The 20,052-nt window shown below is 39.9% G+C and overlaps 2 protein-coding genes across 2 annotated transcripts; one reads left to right on the top strand and one right to left on the bottom strand.

Moving 5' to 3' along the window:
* LOC139723142 (N-acylneuraminate-9-phosphatase-like) lies at nucleotides 1–7,194 on the bottom strand. Its single transcript, XM_071634404.1, has 2 exons — nucleotides 7,032–7,194; nucleotides 1–1,213 (listed from the first exon to the last, which is right to left on the bottom strand). Exons 1-2 carry the CDS (start codon nucleotides 7,110–7,112, stop codon nucleotides 581–583), a joined length of 714 nt encoding a protein of 237 aa, XP_071490505.1. The 5' UTR covers nucleotides 7,113–7,194; the 3' UTR covers nucleotides 1–580.
* A 660-nt stretch (nucleotides 7,195–7,854) lies between these two features.
* Nucleotides 7,855–18,876, top strand: LOC139723140 (DNA repair protein RAD51 homolog A). The gene is made up of 10 exons (XM_071634403.1): nucleotides 7,855–8,055; nucleotides 11,015–11,106; nucleotides 12,390–12,527; nucleotides 13,373–13,490; nucleotides 14,273–14,364; nucleotides 14,971–15,065; nucleotides 15,491–15,604; nucleotides 16,381–16,510; nucleotides 17,111–17,232; nucleotides 18,744–18,876. Exons 2-10 carry the CDS (start codon nucleotides 11,032–11,034, stop codon nucleotides 18,865–18,867), a joined length of 1,008 nt encoding a protein of 335 aa, XP_071490504.1. The 5' UTR covers nucleotides 7,855–8,055; nucleotides 11,015–11,031; the 3' UTR covers nucleotides 18,868–18,876.
* The last annotated feature ends 1,176 nt before the right edge of the window (nucleotides 18,877–20,052 follow it).

The following is a 20,052-nucleotide window of genomic DNA, read 5'->3' as shown; positions in this document are numbered from 1 at the left end:
AAAGAAAACTCTCTGACACAAGGCTATTCCAGTGCTCTACACTACACAATGGCTTGGAAACACTGGCTTCTCTTCTTGACTTTCAATTTAATTAGATAGAATTTAACATGGATCTTGATCACAGTATCCTGACCTTGTTCAGTCATGAAGAGTTACTCTCACTCGGAGATGTGATTACAGTTCTGAGTCGTATTGCACGTAGTAAGACATGAATCTACTTGCACAATATTGGAGTTGTCTTACATTTCTTTTTTCCTTGCTATCTACTATAATTCCACAACTCACAGGCCACACAATGTACCTCAAGTAGCACTTGATAAATAATAATTCTCACAGAAAGATAAAAGTGAGTATACACAGTCTCTTCTCAGAGCACAGGAATTTTGAAGTAGTTGTGCGACACCATTATATAAATGCCTGCTTGCCTACTTACAGCATTCTCATAAACACAGAGGCAAGAATGAATTCTGCGACAAACTCTGTAGTTCTATTTGGAATTTCATTACTAGAAATGAAATAAGTTATGTGAACTGGAATGTCACTAGAAAATGAAAGCTCTTTGCATGAAAGAGGGCCCAGATCAAGATGGAGGTTGGAGCTGGTTGAGGACACCATCCAATTCAAGAACAGACTTGATGGTGTAGTCCGGCTTGACAAAATCTTGGCTGGGTTGCTTCCCATGAGGGTTGATCCACACTGTAGCCAGCATCTTAGCATTGGCCCCACCCTGAATGTCAGTATCTTGGCTATCACCAACCATGACGCACTGCGCGGATTCCACCCCAAGGAGCTTACAAGATGTCTTGAAGATGGAAGGGTGCGGTTTTGCCTCAGCGTGGTCCCCGCTAATGACGATCTCATCGAAGTAGTCTTCCGCTCCTATTTGGGCAATCTTTTCTCTCTGTACCTGGCTATCACCATTGGTGAGAAGGGCTAGCTTGTACTTGAGCCTGAGACCTTTGAGCAACAGCTTCACCTCCTCATCAAAGTACAGTCCCTCCAGTCTCAGCTTCTTCCATAGCTGGTAAACCCTGGAGGCAAATTCTTCGTTCTGATTAGAGTTGAGGGCCTTCTTCCAAAGACCGGTTCTCCATTCGTCTATCGGCATTTTGTTGTCGGGATCTTTTTCAGCTGCAAGAAGCAACTTGCGGAATGTTGCAACTATTTCCTCCGCATTGCTGCTTGGAATCTCCTTCTTTATGAACCGAGTCACCTGTACAAAGGACAACCACAAACCATTGTAAAATAAGCGCACTTGCAATACAGAATGCATTAGGTCTTTGCATACCACGATATCTATATATCGGATTGTGTGTTTTAACATTAATGTTGAACTAAAAGGAAGATTTACACATTTCCATACAAGTTTCATATTTGCCAGTGAGATGGTATCTTGAACAAATGGGTACTGACCATAAATGTTGAACAAAATACTTACCTGACATAGTAACACGTCAATGAATAGTGGTATGAATTTCTTTTCCATTTTAAAGGGATGGTATAGTTTTGGTTGAGACGGGGCTTCAGCCAACTTAAATTTTTTTTTGATAATTAGAAACCACTTATGAAATATCAAGGAGCTTACAATCAATTCCAACAGGAATTCAAAGTTAATTTGATCAAAATCTGTTTTGAAATGACTGAGATATCCAATTTAAACGAGACATGAAAACTCGTCACATTGAGGACGAGTTAGGTGATACGCTTGTGGTCATCAGATGACGGTCATCTGCGATCGACAAAGAAAAGAATGTGATATAGGCACCTTGAAAATATATTGAGCGTACATGCCAAACCGTTTCTGTAACCACTCGGCCACGGGTCATCCACGGAAATGGTAAGACAAAAAAAAAATACACACAACAATGTATAGATATAACAGGGGGAAAGTCAATGCCCACTCAACTATTAAACGTGGCCGTGTGAACATCTATTGCATTGCTAGACGGAAAAGCGGCCTTGTAACGACTGAGGTCGCTATGCCATTTCTGGCAACTTGGGAAAAATACGTCCCGCAGACATAAAACCTATAATCGGCTGGTTTTTGATACCTTGCCTTTAATCACGCACGTGTGCAACCTTACGTCTCTGAGACGTCGCCTTTAACCTCTCAGTCATACGTCTCGACGAGAAAATATGAGGAAAGTAAACTTATATGTGAAAGATGGCTCAGGAATCGTTTCGTCCATCTTCCATTCTCATTTTCAGTTTTATGCTGCAAAATACTCAACCTGGTGAGAAGATAAAAAAAAAATAATAAAATGTATGATTACTGCAGCTTATTGTCTCAGCTACAACATACTTAAGTTTCAGAGGAAATCAAAATCAAGTGAGGTAAAGGTGCTCGAGTGTAATCGAGTCAATGCATGGATAAAAAACAAAAATCCCCTTTCATAGACATAACGTACAGTCTTCGCTGATTTCAATATCTCGCCTTTAACCATACCTTCTAGCATGATGACGTCATCAAATTAGAAAGTAACGATATGGACTTGAAAGTTGTTCAACGTATAACATATTCATCGTACATTGTCAGTTTGCTATTGACATGACGATCGATCACATGAACATGAGGCAGCTATTAGTACCTGTATGAAATTATTATAGGCATGGTTATCAAATTCCCCTAAAATTTCCTTATAATTGCTTTATTTTTACACACAGTTAAGCTATCCCTTTAAACTCGTCACAGTTTAATTAGAATCATTAACATCATACATTAGTACCATATTCAGTTCCATAGCTGATCACGTTTGCTAATTAATTAAGATTAATTGTCTAGAATGTGTCATATGGCCAACCTGTATACACACGTACACACACACACAATGCTAAATGTATGTATCAAACCTCTGTAACACAACTTTGAACTAACTGTAGAAATTATCGCTGTACTTATCATCTATACTTTTTATCACTATCTGAAACTCCACAAAAACCACTAATTGACAAATAATCATCAATACAGAAGACTGACTTAAAGGAACAATTCAAATACCTTTTTTACAATGTATAGCTTGTTCCATGTATAAATCAGCACAAAGTAACCACGACTACATTGTGTTACTGAATTGATATGAACAAATTTCATTTTATAACAATATTTTAAATCAGTTCGAAAAGCCCAGCCTGCAAAATTTTGCAGCAGTCGAAGTAATGCAGTCTCCAACGCAAAACAAAGGGATACTATGTGAGTGTGTGCGTATAGTTGTGTTTACATGCGAACGTGACTTCTACATGGACGAAGGTGTAGTACTCCATTGAAGAAAAAACAAATTAAAAAAATAATTATTTTCTTTCGTGCTCTTGTGAGGTTCGAACCCGTACGTGTGCAACCTCACGTTTCTGAGACGACGCCTCTAACCACTCGGCCATACGTCTCGACGAGAAAATTAGAGGAACGTAGATTTATGTACGTGAAAGATGAATCAGGAATCGTTTCGTCCACATTCCATTCTCATTTTCAGTTTTAAATTGCAAAATTGTCAACCTCATGAGGAGATTTCAAAGAATAAAATGCATGATTACTGCAGCTTATTGTCACAGCTACAACATACTTAAGTTTCAGAGGAAATGAAACAAAATCAGCTGAGATAAAGGTGCTTAAACGTTGTTAAGTCAATGCATGGTTTAAAAAAAACTCACCTCCCATAGACAATACACGTAAACTTGTCCGATTTTGCGTCTTTACCTTTAATCACAATTTAAGGTATGATGACGTCATCAAATATCAAAAGCATGATATGGACTTAAAAGGCAAATGTTCAAAGTACAACATATCTGAATTTGGGATAATATTGAGCTTAAACAACAGAGATACGAGTAAATGAATGACAGAAACAGTACCTCAAAAAAATTAATTCCACTTTTTTGATTTCAGATGATGATATGATGACGTCATGAGTTTTCCTGGCAATATTGGTACTTGAAACGTTATTTCCAACTCATATGCTTTTGTAATATGCAATAGAAATATAGGGTCAATGGACGATTTAAAGAGCTATGGCGAAATAAACAAAGACATGTTTTTTCACTATATTTGCAGAAAGACGCGCGCGCGGAATTTCAACTTTGACGCCAGTGCATTTCTTTGTTATAGGTCAACATCGATCGGAAATCAATGGATATTGTTACTCAAAGTATCAGGAATCCAAATCAGTCAAAAAAAAATGCATTTTCATGTTGCTTACGCCCTCTGCGCGCGAAATTGCGCGGACGGACGCGCACGCGAGAAAATGTTTGAAACGCTTAAAATTGTCTGAAACTTCGAGATTTCCCATTGGGAAGTCGTTTTGAGCCTTTTAAAATTTTGACGCGCGCAAACGCGCGCGTAATGAAGACCTGGGTAACTAGCGTTAAAAAGTAAGATAGAGCGTGACCTGAACTTTATGTCCACCGAAAATGATACAGAAATGATATCCAGTTATGAAGTTATGATCGATCATGTGACAAGGTCCGAAAATCACAAAATGGCGCCTAGATGACGTCATAGATATGTTACTGTCATGAAAACCTTATTGTGGCTAGATTTTGTCATGAGACATGTTGACTGAAAATGTCATGTTATTCCGTAATGTCATTGTTGAGATATTGACGACACAAAATGTGGCAGAAAGAAAGAAGAATAAAAAAAAAGAGAAATTTTGACAATCACAATAGGTGATACGCTGATAGCGTATCACCTAACAAGAGGTTCCACTTGAACCAGAACCACTTTGTTTTACTTTGTTTTTCATTTTTTATATCTCAACCATTTAAAAACTGGTTTTCATCAAATCAACTTTGAATTCCTTGAAGAATTGTCACTCTTAATATGTCAGAAGTTGTAATATCTATCACACAAAAAGTTAAATTCTGAATTCCCCATCTCACCTAAGACTATACCATCCCTTTTTATCACATCAACTGATACCAAGACAATAATGGGTCCATTAGCAATTTTGTCACATATCTAATATTAGTAGATGCCTATGTATAAATGTACTACTATAGTACTAAGATGAGTTCATTTTATTATCTATAAGCAACTAGAACTCTACTAGATTTTTCAAGACCAAATCTATACAAAAACAAACACAAACAAAACATCCAACAAATGTTCCTTTTTGGACAGCCACCCAACCTGCCTCTTGCTTGCCAAATGTGTTTGCATGTATTGTACGTATTGAAGTCTAACGTTACAACTTTAAGGCCAGGTTAGGGCAGTGTACTGGGTCTAGAGGAGTATAATTGGGTGGCTGTCCCATATTCAAACAAGGAATTCTTCCCAGAGCAGGGCCGGCGGAACGTTTTCAAAAGTGTGGGGGCCCACTTCCAGGTTTCATGAGCTAACAAGCAAAAAAAAAAAAAAAAAAAAAGGGGGTCCTCAGCTAATTCTCTCCCCTTCCATTTCCGGGTTTCTTCAGCTGACAAGCAAAAAAAAAAGAAAAAGGTCCTCAGCTCGGATCTCTCCCCCTTCCATTTCCGGGCTTTTTCAGCTGACAAGCAAAAAAATAGAAGAAGAAAAAAAAAGGTCTCCAGTGGAAAAACATAACCTTACCGCGCTCACACTTCAAGATCTCTATCTATTTCTATTCAGTGCCACTTACGTACTTCCGGGTTAAAAAAGTGTGGGGGCCCAAAAACAAGTGATGACACCTTATGTATTCCTTTGGTAATGGTGCACCAAAAGTGTGGGGGCCAGAGCCCCCACGGTTCCGCGGGCCATGCAGAATACAACCACCCCTCATCAGGGCAGAAGTACGCGTAGCTCTTCACTGATAGCAATACTTTTAACTTTATTTGGTGCAATCACCCCTCTCCTCGCCGGGACCTAGGAGTAAGCCCATCCCCCCCCCCCCACCCCCTCCCCAAACATCATCCGGTAGACAATACATCAACATGTAACGTTAGACACTAGAAAATTTCTATCATGTAAATCTCGCCTGCAGCCATAAATCGCAATTATTGCTCCAGATGTCTACAATTTTTAAAACGCACATGATGATGATGATGATCCACAGCATTTGTATGGCGCCATTTATATCTGTTATAGAAACATTCAAAGGCCCAGACTCCTCCAAGACAGTTAATAGCAATTGAATGTGCGGTGAAAAATGTGAGTTTTGAGTGAGGCTTTGAAGTGATCCAGTTTGTCAATTCACGGAGGAAAGATGTGAGGGAGTTCCATAGGCGAGGAGCAATAGAGGAAAATGCCCAGTCTCCATATCCCTTGAGATGCAGAGCTACCAAGTCTCACGCATTGTGAGTGAGACTCAAGCATTTAGGGTCTGTCTCACGATCTCACGCATGGCACCCATTTTTCTCACGCATTGGGAGCATAGCTTAAAGGATTAACGTGAGAGTTGCAATTGAAGGCATATTTCCCTTTTGTCTTTCAAAATAAGTGAAAAATAGTCACTTAAGTATGCACCATTAAGAGCTAAAAATTGAAAAAGCTCCCTACCGTGGGAGGGCGGACGCCCCCCTCCCACACCCTCCCATGACCCAATCTCTCAGTCGCTTTGCTCCCTCGCACACGCACATGCGCGCGCGTGCGAGCGGGCGCCGAGATGCTGAGTCATGAAAATCTCACTCATAAAAATTTTTTGAACTTGGCATCTATGGAGATGTGTGATGGGCACCTGGAGAGTAAGGCCAGATGAACGAAGGCCAGGGCGAGGCTGCCGTCGCTCGATTAGGGAAGACAGGTATCCTGGGGCTAGACCATGAATGGCCTTAAAATGAGGCAGTAGAATCTAAATAAAGTGTCTGAGGATTCATACCGCTGACGTACCTTGCGTGGTAGGGATCTACTAGTCCTGGTTTTCTTGGAAGAATCACATCTTTTGAACGCCTAAACGCTAGCAAAAGTTAAGTGGATGAGACAGGCATTCAAAAGATGTGATTCTTCCAAGAGAACCATAGATCCCTACCACAAAATTACAGCGGTATGAATCCTCATCATGAAAACATCCTCCATACATAGGCGCCTATAATATACGCAAGGACAGGGTGTCTAGCATGCAGCGCGTGTGGCACCGGCAACTCACCTGAACAAAAGCGTTAGCATCTGACTGCTTTGTCCATATCAATGTGTTGTCCAAGTCAAATATAACTGCAGCAATCCTCATTTTGATCGTTTGGAAGTGTTTACTGCGGCTGCTATGTGTCTCTGTCGTTAGAAAAACAGGCTTGCTCCCTATGTTCGATCGTGAATTTAACGGTAGGAGTAATAGGACTAGCCCGAGTATCGCGAACCAAGTTGACGCGAGCGGCTAACTGGATGTTACGGTAGCGGTACGTGTAGTTGTATAAGCAAAGGCTAGAAGCTAGGCTCCGGCGGCGGCGTTTATCACACGTACACTGTACTACTGTACACGCGAATCACCGGCGAATAACAAGCTTTATTTACGATTCTTCGTCGATACGGCGGACGGTGCGATCGGTTCTTCTTTGGTGCCATACTACAGCACTGCTTCAAGCCAAGGGAGATGGCGGGCGACGCCATAACACTGTGGATAAATATACAGGGACTCTACATTTTTGTTTGTATCAAACTTATAATAAAGTCAGTAAATAGAGTCAAAATGAATTGATTACTATTATTTAAAACGAAAAAAAGAAGTTTTAATAGATAGAATCCAATCATTACTTCCTTCAGTAGACAGAGTTGAAATCTAATAACCTACTTAAAAATGGTTCCTTCCAGATACCGGAAGTCGCAACATTTTCTCGCGAGAATGGCGCGCTGTATAAATTTCATAATGCGTTGTGTGCGTACCACTGATTTCAACGTTACAAACTTGTCCGAGCATGCAAGCGCAATAGCTAGCTAGTGTACATGTATGTACACCCACGTACAGAATGAGATCTATGCAACTTGTAAGTTGACATCCTGAGGTGGGTTCCTTAAATTCTGTTTTGTGAAGGCTGATGCAGCTTGAAGATTTTTCCTTCGTAATTCGTCAGTGGGTCTGAATTCTTTTGGAAGCCAACTCGAAAGTCTGGAGCCGAGGATCGTCTGGAATTTCATTTGATCAGTGTTGATGTAACACGTTTAGACTCAAGAATCTGGTCAGTACTAAAATACAACATAGTTTAGCCATTGGCATAGGTCAGTGACACACTGACATTACATCAGTCAGCAGTGCAGTATTATCCAACACAGTTATTAATCACCTAATGTTAACGTTAGAGCGGCCTGTAAATAACGTGAATTTACTGTAGGGTGTAGCTAAAAAGCCAGGACATAAACCACAAGGGCAAAGTAGAATTTATAGTAATTTTACTATTAATTATTTCATTCTGAATGACATACCCCTGCCGGCCTTGACCTTATCAATATGGCATTATCGTGATATAGTCCCCACCTCAGTCCGGGAAACCCGCTCATGAGGACCGCTCCCGCGTACTAGGACTGCCCCGCCTCATGAGGACTGCCCCCACGCCTCATATTGAGGCCCCCTATTCACTTCTTATTCATCACATCTCACATCTGACGTATAAATTGTCGCAACTTTGCACGATGATTTTTTGTTACACACACATGTCCACTATCCATGATGAACACGCTGGCGCCGTGTTTTGATGGGCGCTCTGCATCGGTTGATTAAAACTCGATTTTTGAAAAAAAAAAACAGACAGGATTTTTTCTTGTTTTCATCATGGATAGTGGACATGTGTGTGTAACAAAAAATCACCGTGCAAAGTTGCGACAATTTATACGTCAGATGTGAGATGAATAGAAGTGAATAGGGGGCCTCATGAGGCGTTCCCCCCCGGGCCTCATGAGGCGTGGGGGCGGTCCTCATGAGGCGGGGCAGTCCTCGTACGCGGGAGCGGTCCCCATGAGCGGGTTTCCCGGACTGACCTAGATCCCCACCACAGTGTGCGTGCACCCGTGCGTTTAGGGCTAGGGTATAGGGTTAGGTAGGGTTTTATTTAGTACGGACACGCAGCGGTGGGGATTATATCACGATTTGATATGCCATCAATATCATGCTTATTGAAATGGCTGAGATATCCAAACAAAAGTAAAAACAAAGCGATCCCAGTAACGGTTAAAATGTGGGACCTACATCCTAGAATGTCTAATGCTACCTTTCTTTAGGATCGCTTTCAGGGGCGGATCCAGGAATTCCGTAAAAGGGGAGGCGCCTTTACAAAATTAAGGGCGCGCGTCCCCCATTTTTTCTTTTTTAATTTTTATCTCTTTTGTGTTATAAACAAAAAAATAAAAGAGGTGGCGCACCCCCGGTGCACCCTCTCCCCCTGTATCTGTCCCTGGCTTTGTTTTAACACCCTCAGGTTTGGGTGGGGCATCCATCACCTTATGTATTTGAATTCAGTGCATATTTTTGTGTAATGTATTAAATATCTATTTGATAGTGTTTGTCAAACTGGAATACTGGTTGGCCTCAAGTTTGCCTTTTCCTCCCCTGGCGCTGGCAACCAGTGGTATGAACCTAGAATCACCACAATCTTTCTAGATGTAATAATCTTTAATATGATTTTCTGTTTGTATTTTATGTCTGTTTACGTTGAAATGCCAAATAAATAGATAAATAAATAATAATAATAGGCCTAATTAGACAACTGATAATATAGATCTCAAGAATAATAATGATAATAAGTAATAATAGTGTTACTTTATTTTTTGATATTTATCTCACAAAAGTGTAAACTGTTTTTCATCAAGTAAACTTTGAATTCTTCTTATTAGAGTTGTACAAAGTGTAATTGTATGCACTGTAGCATTTGGTGGTTTCTAATTCTAAAGTAGGCTCTCTCTCGTAAATAGTTAAAAGCTGAATCCTCAGCTAAACCAAATACTATACCATCCCTTTAAAGTCTAAAAATGTTATAAAACCCTGAACAGACAGATTTTCTGTGCTAACGGAGGGCTGACCATACATGTCCCAATGTCAAATAAGAAGCCCACCGTGAAGAGACAGATACCATCTTTTGCGCGGGACGCTGAAACGCTGCTGTGATGTATTGTTGCGCCTCGCGTAACATGATACTGAGAAAGACATCGGCAGCATTTACCTCGTTACTGTGGTAAAAACTGCTTGCCAGACAGATACAGGGATCCGCGAAGTCGATGCCGCGCCGGTAGCGGTCGCTGTTCTTGTATCGTTGTCTGTCTGGTCTGTCTGTCTGTCTGTCTGTATCTGGTCTCTCTCTGTATCGTTGTTGTTGTTGTTATTAGATTTTTGTGGCGTACAATTCGTGTACCGAATATTGATGCCATCTACGTGCGGGTCTCTGTATTTTTTGGCTTTCGTTGTTGTTACCGTACTTTTCATGAGGGGTCCCAGGTCCAGCGTCAGTGAAACGTTCCTCTCACTTTATTCTCTTTTGTTCCTGGTTGCATCTTCTGGACAATCTCTCTGTATCTCTCTATGGCACCCCTTATATACTGTTGAGTCGGGGACGGGTTCTAGGGGGTTGAGATGCCCGTATGCCCGTTGAGTTGCCCGTATGCCTTGGGGGTGTGTGTGTCATGCATCGGCGCATGCATATGGGTCATAGCCCGTGCAGCATAATTGCCGGTTTCGCGCCAGGCATATTATGCCGCACGGGCGAACATATAAACATATGTGTTTATATGTTACCTTATACAATCTGTCTATACTGGACTATACATTATAAAATGTTCTGTGCAAAGAAAAGTGTTAAAACCTAAGCTTATATAACTAAAGGCTATGTCTTCTTGACTCTCTGTCAGACCTCCAGCCATTCTGACTTTGGAGGAAAGAATCTGAATTTTGACCATTCCCAGCTCTTGTTCCAATAACAGATTCCTATTTTCTTGATAATTTTACTACACACTGCTATGGTAATTGCTCTCTCTCTTTCCTACTTTTGAGCCAAATCATTCCTATTTTTCAGTCAGAAAGGTTTGGAGGTCTGCTCTATCTTGTGCAGTCATTGTTTTTACTTAGCATTATTATTAAATTGTACCATAAAGACCTATGGTAGTAGACTACTAACAAAATATTTGTCCACTCCTACTTTCTTCTTTGCATAGAACTACTTGAAGCAGTCATGGCCATGCAGGCACATAATGAAGAGCAAGACGTCCAGGAAGAGTTTGGACCTCTCCCTATCAATAGACTGGAGGTGAGCAAATCTGGGCCCCACTTCATAAAGATGTTAGGATAGCAACTCTTGCTGGAATGGCAACTTCCCATACCATAGCAACAGCCAATCAGGAAGCTGGATTCTTGTCATTACCATGACAATTGCCATTCCAGTAAGAGTTGCTATCATATCAACTTTTTATTAAATGGGGATCAGGCATGCTGCAAATAATTGCAGGAGAATTTGTCCCTCTGAGATGTAAAATTTAGCCATATAGAGACAGTTGCAATTGACATTATTATGAAGCTTATGGTTGTTTATCATCATGTGAGTCACCCCCTAGATTACTGTGGCTGTGTTACTCCATTTAGCTTCTTGAGAGCTTCTTGCGCTCAAGAAGATTGCTCATTTTAGGGATACATTGTACTATGTTCTGACATACAGACAGGTATCTTGTCAATGTCTGTCGAGACAAAGGTAGCCATTCTTAGCAAAACCATGTTCATGCAAAATAGTATGTAGAAGTCGTTACGATATGAAGATACATAAAGAATGCTGAGCTGTTCAGAATTTTTTGTTGTTGTGTGAAGCTTGGATTTATCATTTTTCCTAGCCTCAATTGTTTTATTTGCAACACTGCAGTTTTTCTGAGGGATTTTTGGTTTTCTTTTTGAAAAGCAGAGGTCTCATCATTGTCAAACTAAAGTAAAAACTAAAATCATCAGGTATGTATGGGAAAGTCTTTTTTTTTTCATTTTAGAAAAGTGGTGATTAGTACTCAATCAGATAGAAGTTGAGAAAAATGTGTTTAATCCAAAATCATGACTTCATTTGATATGAATATTATATTGACAGCTCTTGGACAAAATGTACATGATATAGCTATAATTTGCTGTTGGGGACATTCAGCAATTTCATTCAATATGCAAAGATTCTGAAAATATAATTTCATCATCTTAAATATGAATCATGGTGAAATGATATCTAACTGATGAGTTCTGAATTTCTTTTTCAGCAAAAAAAAAAGAAGCAGATTTAATGTTCAAAGAACTTTGTAAAGCTGGCTTTTGAGTGACACGTTTGTTTGTACTGAATTTATTGAATACCAACAATACAGTTGTATCAAACTTTTGCCTGATACTAGTAGTGCAACTCGAATCTCAAGATTATACCTAATGTTATGCAGGAGACAGTTATGGTCTGAGCATTGCTTTGTGCTTGATTTGTTGACGCAAAACTTAATAAATGTGTGCATTGAACATTTCTCCAGAGGAACATTTCCTTCAAGAGATAAATCAATGTTTTCTGTTCCTTTTTCCCAGGGAAGTGGAATCAGCTCCAATGATGTCAAAAAGCTGGAGGAGGCAGGGATGCACACAGTAGAGTGTGTGGCTTATTCCACCAAGAAAGACCTGTGTGCAGTCAAGGGCATCAGTGAGGCTAAAGCTGACAAAATTCTGGTGAGACTTTACCATTCATAGAAATATCCCCAGTAAGGAGAGAATGAGGGTCATTGTTATTTAGGCCACAAAAGAACCCCAAACTATATAGGAAGTAATGTTTCTTTTTTTAGAAAAGCATAAGCTGAAGAGCTGTGGATATGCTCTTCTATCTTGTCTAAAAATGTGGATTCTTACCTGCTGCAACCAGTATTTACTTTTGGGTAAGTAAAGTATAACTGTTGGGCTTGGCAGCTTTTGCAGGACCACACAACATGTATGTTTATGTAAAGTCAAATTATGAGAGGTGGCCATTACCACAGGAAAAATGTGAAAATAATGATGAGCACAATAATTTTGCTATTTTGATTTTCTCTGATTCTTTGCTTCAATGTATGCAAATGAACTTATCCATTTATTTTTGTGATCCACCCATCAAATTGAATATTTGAGGAAAACAGCAGCAGCAACCCAAGGTTGGGTTATCACCTCTATCAATCAAGTTCATATATGCACACCTCATATTTTTCTTTCGAAAGATGTATTCCTTTCAGGCAAATCCTTTGGTGTGTAGATGTACTCTTTCCAAAATGAAGCATACCATGATATTTGCTATGCGACTAATTCTATACGTACTAAACATTTTTTTTTTTTTTTTTTTTTTGCATTTAGTCGCTTTTATCATGCCTTGCTGGTGTATCATCATGTGTGTTAAAATGGTGTGTATGAACTTATAGTCATATTTTGACATCTACTAGGGGTGCCATACACGCACACTACATTCTCCTTCTTGAATGCAAATCTGAATGCCACTTTTTGGGTTAGAATTTTATGTAAAGTTGGTTTGCCTTCAAATTGATCCACAGACAGAGGCACAGAAGCTAGTTCCCATGGGATTTACAACAGCCACCCAGTTCCACCAGCAGAGATCAGAAATCATCCAAGTCACCACAGGTTCCAAAGAGCTGGATAAACTCTTACAAGGTAGTCTATGTCATTTAAATGGATTTGAAAGCAAACAGACAAACAGCTGGCTTTATAAACACATACTTTGACGGAATATGGGTACTTAAATGCCTGATGCAATTTTAGGAACCTTGATGCTGAGGAAGACACCACTTCATTCCAACATGCATTGACCAGTGAACCCTTCCTTTACTTTCAAGTTTAGACAATGTATTGCGTTGTTACTTCCCTTGCCTGGCAGGTTTTTTTTTTTTTTTTTTTTTTTTTTTGGGGGGGGGGGGGTTGGGGTTGTCTTCGTTTTTCTATTTTGTTGTTGGCTTTCATTTATGTACATAGATTTCTGTATGAAATGCACTTTACTTTTGCCATTAAAATGTTTGTTATGTAAATCAAACAGGGTAAAGTCAAAGTGTCACCATGTATAGTCATTCTTTATTTATGGCAATCTTCTATGAAAGACAGGAACAGTAATTGAGCAACCAAAATAATATCAGCACTCTTCAGGCTGTACCTGGTTGTACATAGATTACACTAAGTGGGACTGTTCACAAAAATACTGGCATAGATATACGAATGTACTTCGTTAAATCACTATAGATGATACTGCACTGACATGATCTTACCCAAAAGGCCGAGAAGCAACAAATGAGAATATTAGGAAATGACACTAACTAACTCCAGATCTTTCTTTGTGTGTTTGTAAGATATGATGTTTGAATGGGATGTACAAATCCTGTGGGACATCACTAACTATATTTGCATTTTCTCAAGTTATTATGGTCTGTCTCTATCTCTGCTAGGTGGTATTGAGACTGGTTCAATCACAGAAATATTTGGAGAGTTCCGTACTGGCAAGACACAACTTTGTCACACTATGGCGGTTACATGCCAGGTGAGTTGATCATGATCATCATTGTGAGAGCTGGAGGAAGAGAGGTTTGTGGTAACACCATGTGTATGTAGTCCATGTAAAGAAAGAGGAGAGTGAAGGAGGAAAGAAACAAGAGAGAGTGTACGGAAGGCAGATTGTGAGAGACGAAGGGCAGCAGTGATCTGGGAGTCAAGGTTGTACTAATGGAGACGGAAGAATAGGAGACAGGGACAGCTGTAGGGAAGAATAGAGTGAGAATCCAGTAAAGTGTTTGGAAGTTGGTGAGAGGAGAAAGATGAACCAGAAAAGAGGAAGAGGGGAAAGGAGAAGGTTTGGGAATCATAGAGATAAGAGAGAAAAGTGATAACTTGAAATTCCAAGTGATGTATATTTAAGAAGCAAGAGAATGCAAAGTCGATAGATGATGGAGAATGCTAACTTTGAAAACAGAGTAAAAAAATACAAAAAGTAAGAAAACGGGGGTGGATCCTGAGAAGGAAATTTCTAGGAAAAAAGGCAATTGTACAGGGGAAAATAACAGAATGCAACTTTAAGACATCTGTGTTTAAGTAAGATGAAGAGAGGAAATAACGGTAGACCTTTTCTGTGCTGTGTGTGTTATTTCAGTTGCCCATCGATATGGGAGGGGGAGAAGGCAAGTGTCTGTACATCGACACAGAAGGAACATTCCGCCCAGAGAGACTGATCGCTGTGGCAGAAAGGTGAGCAATAATCTGTTCAGTTTGTGATAGAACATCTTTATTTATTTTTAAAAGATGCCGCAATCATGAATTTGTCTGTAAAGCGGTATTTAAATTGTATTTTCTGTATCAGAATGTCCATGTTTCTGACAAATTGTTACTTTGATGATTTAACTTATTTCATACAGACTTGTAGGGATGTTTACAGGTAATCAATCAAAAGTGCAGTTACATATTATGCAAGTTATTGTGTGAGGTGAATTGCCCCCCCCCCAAAAAAAAAAAGAAAGAAAGAAAGAAAGAAAAGAAATAACTTTTTTCTCTCCATAGTATGACTGGATTACTAAATATTAATGAAACATTTGTCAAGTTTAGCTACTTGCCCGAGCACATAAAGGATTAATAAAGCTGTGAAATGACTGTCAAACCTTCTGCAATTCATGTAGGTACAACCTGTCGGGCAGTGATGTTCTCGATAACGTCGCCTACGCCAGAGCACACAACTCTGATCACCAGTCACAGCTTCTTCTCCAGGCATCAGCCATGATGGCCGAATCAAGGTACTGTAAAACGAATGTTCATGTGCATTTTAATTTCGCGAATTTCGCAAGAGCCAAGATTCGCGAAATTAAAATGCATGTTAAAGTTCTTGTCTACACTATATGCATTGAATGTTAGAGGCGAGTTACGAAAATTTCATGCTGCGAAAAAGGCCGTCGGCTCCAATTCGCGAAAATTTCATGCCGCAAAAATATCGCGTTTTACAGTAATCTTAGCCTGTGTACACACCTGTGAATTTTATTCTTAAAAGAGCAGTCAAAGACAGTTGATTGTAGCTGCACACAAATTTAGACTTTCATTCTAAACAATGAAATTGCTTATGATACAAATGAGCTATGCCGAAACCATGTTTGCCATCATAAGTATTGTTTGTTTGTTTGTTTGTTTTTTGTATGTGTTTTTTTTTTTGGGGGGGGGGGGGGTAGAGAAGGGGTTGACGCATTGATAGACAAAATGCAGTACCCCAGAAAACATGTTACCTGTTTTTTATGTTGGTGGTTTAGATATGTCATGCAGTCTTTCAACCAACATAGGTTTCAATCAATCAAAATGCAAATCGTAACACTTGCAAATTAATTTCAAACAGACAAAAAAAGTTTTACCACATTGGTGACATGAATTTTGACAGAGACAATGTGTGGAAAAAAAAAATGGCAGCTTTCGTGTTTGGCGTCACCTTTGCTTCGGATTCAGTCAATGTTGTTAGTGTACGCTGACTCTTTCCTAGCAACTTGCATCATGTAGTTTGAAGTCTTTTATTTATTTCTCCTGTTAGGTATGCCCTATTGATTGTAGACAGCGCTACTGCCCTGTATCGCACAGACTACTCTGGGAGGGGTGAGCTCGCATCCCGACAGATGCACATGGGGAGGTTTCTCCGCACACTGCTCAGACTGGCAGATGAGGTATGACAAAAGTAGCTGAAGCATTGTATCATATTTATTGGTTTTAGATGTATGTATTTTTTTTAATACATGTATAAATATTTACATATTCTTGACCGCTTAGAAAAATATTCCTGCATCCGGCCATGATTATGTATCTGTTAGCATGTGTGTGTGTGTGTGTGTGTGTCTTTCTGTATGTCTTTCTATCAGTCTGTTTGTCTACTCCTGATTTTGTTTCCCTTCTTTCATTTTTTTTTTAAATTCACTAAACATGATCATTTATGAAGATAATGGCAATCCACTTTGGTTAATGGAAGTCATTTCCATAGCACAGAAGTAATTTTCAAAAATTAGAACAAATTCAGTTTTACTTCTCATTTATCACTTTAAAGAATATTTTTTGTTGCACTTGATAATGACACATTTTGTCTCTTAGTGCAATACTCTTGTCGTCTATCTCTCTCTCTCTCTCTCTTTGATAAGTTGATGCTGCAATTTATTTTATAAATATCATCTTATTTCTCCTCATCTGTGTAGTTGTAATCAGAAGGTTGTAGCAAATGAGTGAATGTTTTACGTGTGGTTTGTGTCCCTTGCTTCATCTTATCTATTGTGTAGTTTGGCGTTGCTGTGGTGATCACCAACCAGGTTGTGGCTCAGGTGGATGGTGCAGCCATGTTCACAGCAGACCCCAAGAAACCCATCGGAGGACACATCATGGCCCATGCCTCTACCACAAGGTGAGTCATAATTAACAGACCTTTTGAGCTGATGTAGTCCAGAAACAGTTGCAGGGGCATCTGTGAATCCTGCATCTATCTCTCTCCTCCACCCTCACCCTCCTCCTTCTCCTCCTCCTCCTCCCCTTCTTTCTCCTCCGCCCTCCTCCTCCTCCTCCTCCTCCTCCTCCTCCTCCCCCTCCCCTCCCCCTCCTCTTCTTCCTCCCCCTCCTCCACCCCTCCTCCTCCTCCTCCTCCCTTCCCCTCCTCCTCCTCCTCCTTCTCCTCCTCCTCCTCCCCCTCCTCTTCTTCCTCCCCCTCCTCCACCCCTCCTCCTCCTTCACCTCATCCTCCACCCTCCTCCTCTTCCCCTCTTCCTCCTCTTCCCCTCTTCCTCCTCCCCTCCTCTTCCTCTTCCCGCTCCTCCTCCTCAACCCTCATCCTACCCCTCCTCCTCCTCCTCCTCCTCCTCCTCCTCCTCCTCCCCCATCCTCATCCTCCACCCCTCCTCCCCCTCCTCCTCCTCCTCCCCCTCCTCCTCCTCCGCCCCCTCCTCTTCCTCCTCCCCCTCCTCCCCCTCCTCCTCCTCCGCCCCCTCCTCTTCCTCCTCCCCCTCCTCCACCCCTCCTCCTCCTCCACCCTCCTCCTCCTCCACCCTCCTCCTCCTCCACCCTCCTCCTCCTCCACCCTCCTCCTCCTCTTCCTCCTTCTTACCACTGGATGAAATTCTTGTCTCATGGTCTTCCAAAGGAGTAGAACTTTCATGTCACAGCAAAGAGTGTGTAACAGATTCAATAAATTTTTTGATTCAGCAGCATAAAGAGGAACAATACATACTTTCTTATTTTGTGCAGTTCTTTTATGCAGATGTTTATGTCTTTACTATCTGTCTTATGGCTCTCAATGCTAAAGCTCTTTTTGTTGTGTTTGCCTTTAGGATTGGTGCATTAAGTGCATTATTAGATAATAATAAAAAATAACATTTATACTGTGCTTAATACTGATGCTTCTAAGCACATTAATAAGGAAAAAATATTAAATTAAGATACAGCAATATGTACATATAATATAACAACAAAAATTAGGATTGAGTAAATAGATAAGTTAAAAGGGAAAACAGTGTAAAATCAGTTTAGTGTAAGTTTCTGAAAATTGTTAATTTGTGTCATATTCAGAATAGTTATGCATTTCCTGAGGATTTATCCACATGATTTTCTCATTATCTATGTGCAGAGCCTAAAAATGGGAAGTAAATTTCACTTCTGAAATAAACCTTTGATGCTTATCTGGATTCAAGAATACATACACTACATGATAGGGAATACATATTTCCTGTTTAAAGCACACTGCAGACATAAGGTTCAATATTTTCCTTGAAACTGATGGTCAATGACAAAGTTGAAGTATCTTTCTTCTGTGTGCCCAAAATTCATATATTTGCCCCATTTTAATCAGCTGTCTTCTGTGCTGAATGACTTATTTTGTAAAATTAAACGCTTTGCCTCTTTCTCTCACTCTCTTTTGACGTGAAGATTGTATCTGCGGAAGGGTCGTGGTGAGACCAGGATATGTAAGATTTACGATTCGCCGTGTCTTCCCGAAGCGGAGGCCATGTTTGCTATCAACGCAGATGGCATTGGAGACGCCAAAGACTGAAGATCAGAAGAAACGTCATATCCATGCCGTTCAATTTTATTTCCATAAAGCCATAGCTTATGCTATCATCAGATACCAATAAGACTCCTATACAGTGGCCGTCATCCAAACTATGCTCAAGAACCATTCCAATGAAAGGTAGCATTGCCACTAGCATTTAAATCATTTGGTAGGATTTCAGTAATGCCCACATTTGTTTCCTCCCTAACTGGATTGATTTACATCTTTTGTTGGTAGACTGCTACTTTTAGAAGTAATCAACTTGGAGATAGCTTGCTACTGCCCAAAGACAAAAATGATATCTGAAGAAGTAATCTGCATTATGTTCATCATTATAGGTTATTCTAAGTGAATCGTTTTCAGTATGAGGTATTCCATTCACTGTGCATGAAAGCAAAAAGTCTTTATGAAAAGGAAAGCCTCCAAGTAAATGTACAATTAGGTGGCTAGAATCTATGGTAAACCAATGTTGTATCTTGTACAATGTAGTCAATATATTGTCAAAATCTATTTTCATTGAACCGTGGTAGGAGGCTTACGGTGAAAAATAACCAGTCATGCTCTGTTTGCCAGTCACAGAGGCAGAGGTCAAAGAGCTTTGAGGAATTCTTCATGGTACACTTGTGATAAGTTTAACTCAAGATATGGCCAAACCTTGAACTGGTGACACTGTGGTAGTATTTTTTTTATTCTACTGAAGTGTAATATTATGTTTGCCTACATGCATGTAGAGTTCATCTCCTACCTAGACTCTTTTGATTGAAAAAAACCCACCAACAAAACAAAACAAAGTGTACATAACACTCCGTCTTTAATGTGCCAAATTAATTATTAAGTTTTTCAATTGTAGCAGTGTCATCAACAGCCAGTTCGTCATTGTAGTTAGCTTATAGAAAATACTATTATGGACCATCATGAAGTACAGGAAAGGGTTACAAAATGCCATGTTTCCCTTATTGGACATAATATCATTGAGCTTTTCTGCTTGGGAGTGATCTGGCCGAAAGATAGTCAAATATTGTGAAGAAAACCAGCAAATTTTTATACTTTTGAGAATACATGTACAGTGCTGTATACAAACATTTAGATACATGTATTCAGAATGAGTGCTAAGCACGTGTAATACATATGCACTTTTACATAGAAACAGAATCACCAGACACTTGAAGAGTATTCTGTGAAATA

Source organism: Diadema antillarum, unplaced genomic scaffold (assembly GCF_040938485.1).
Source record: "Diadema antillarum isolate AM-2024a unplaced genomic scaffold, OU_Dant_1.0 scf00000182, whole genome shotgun sequence".
Classification (NCBI taxonomy): domain Eukaryota; kingdom Metazoa; phylum Echinodermata; class Echinoidea; order Diadematoida; family Diadematidae; genus Diadema; species Diadema antillarum.
The sequence above is the reverse complement of the archived record's forward strand: the minus strand, read 5'-3'. Positions and strand labels throughout refer to the sequence as shown.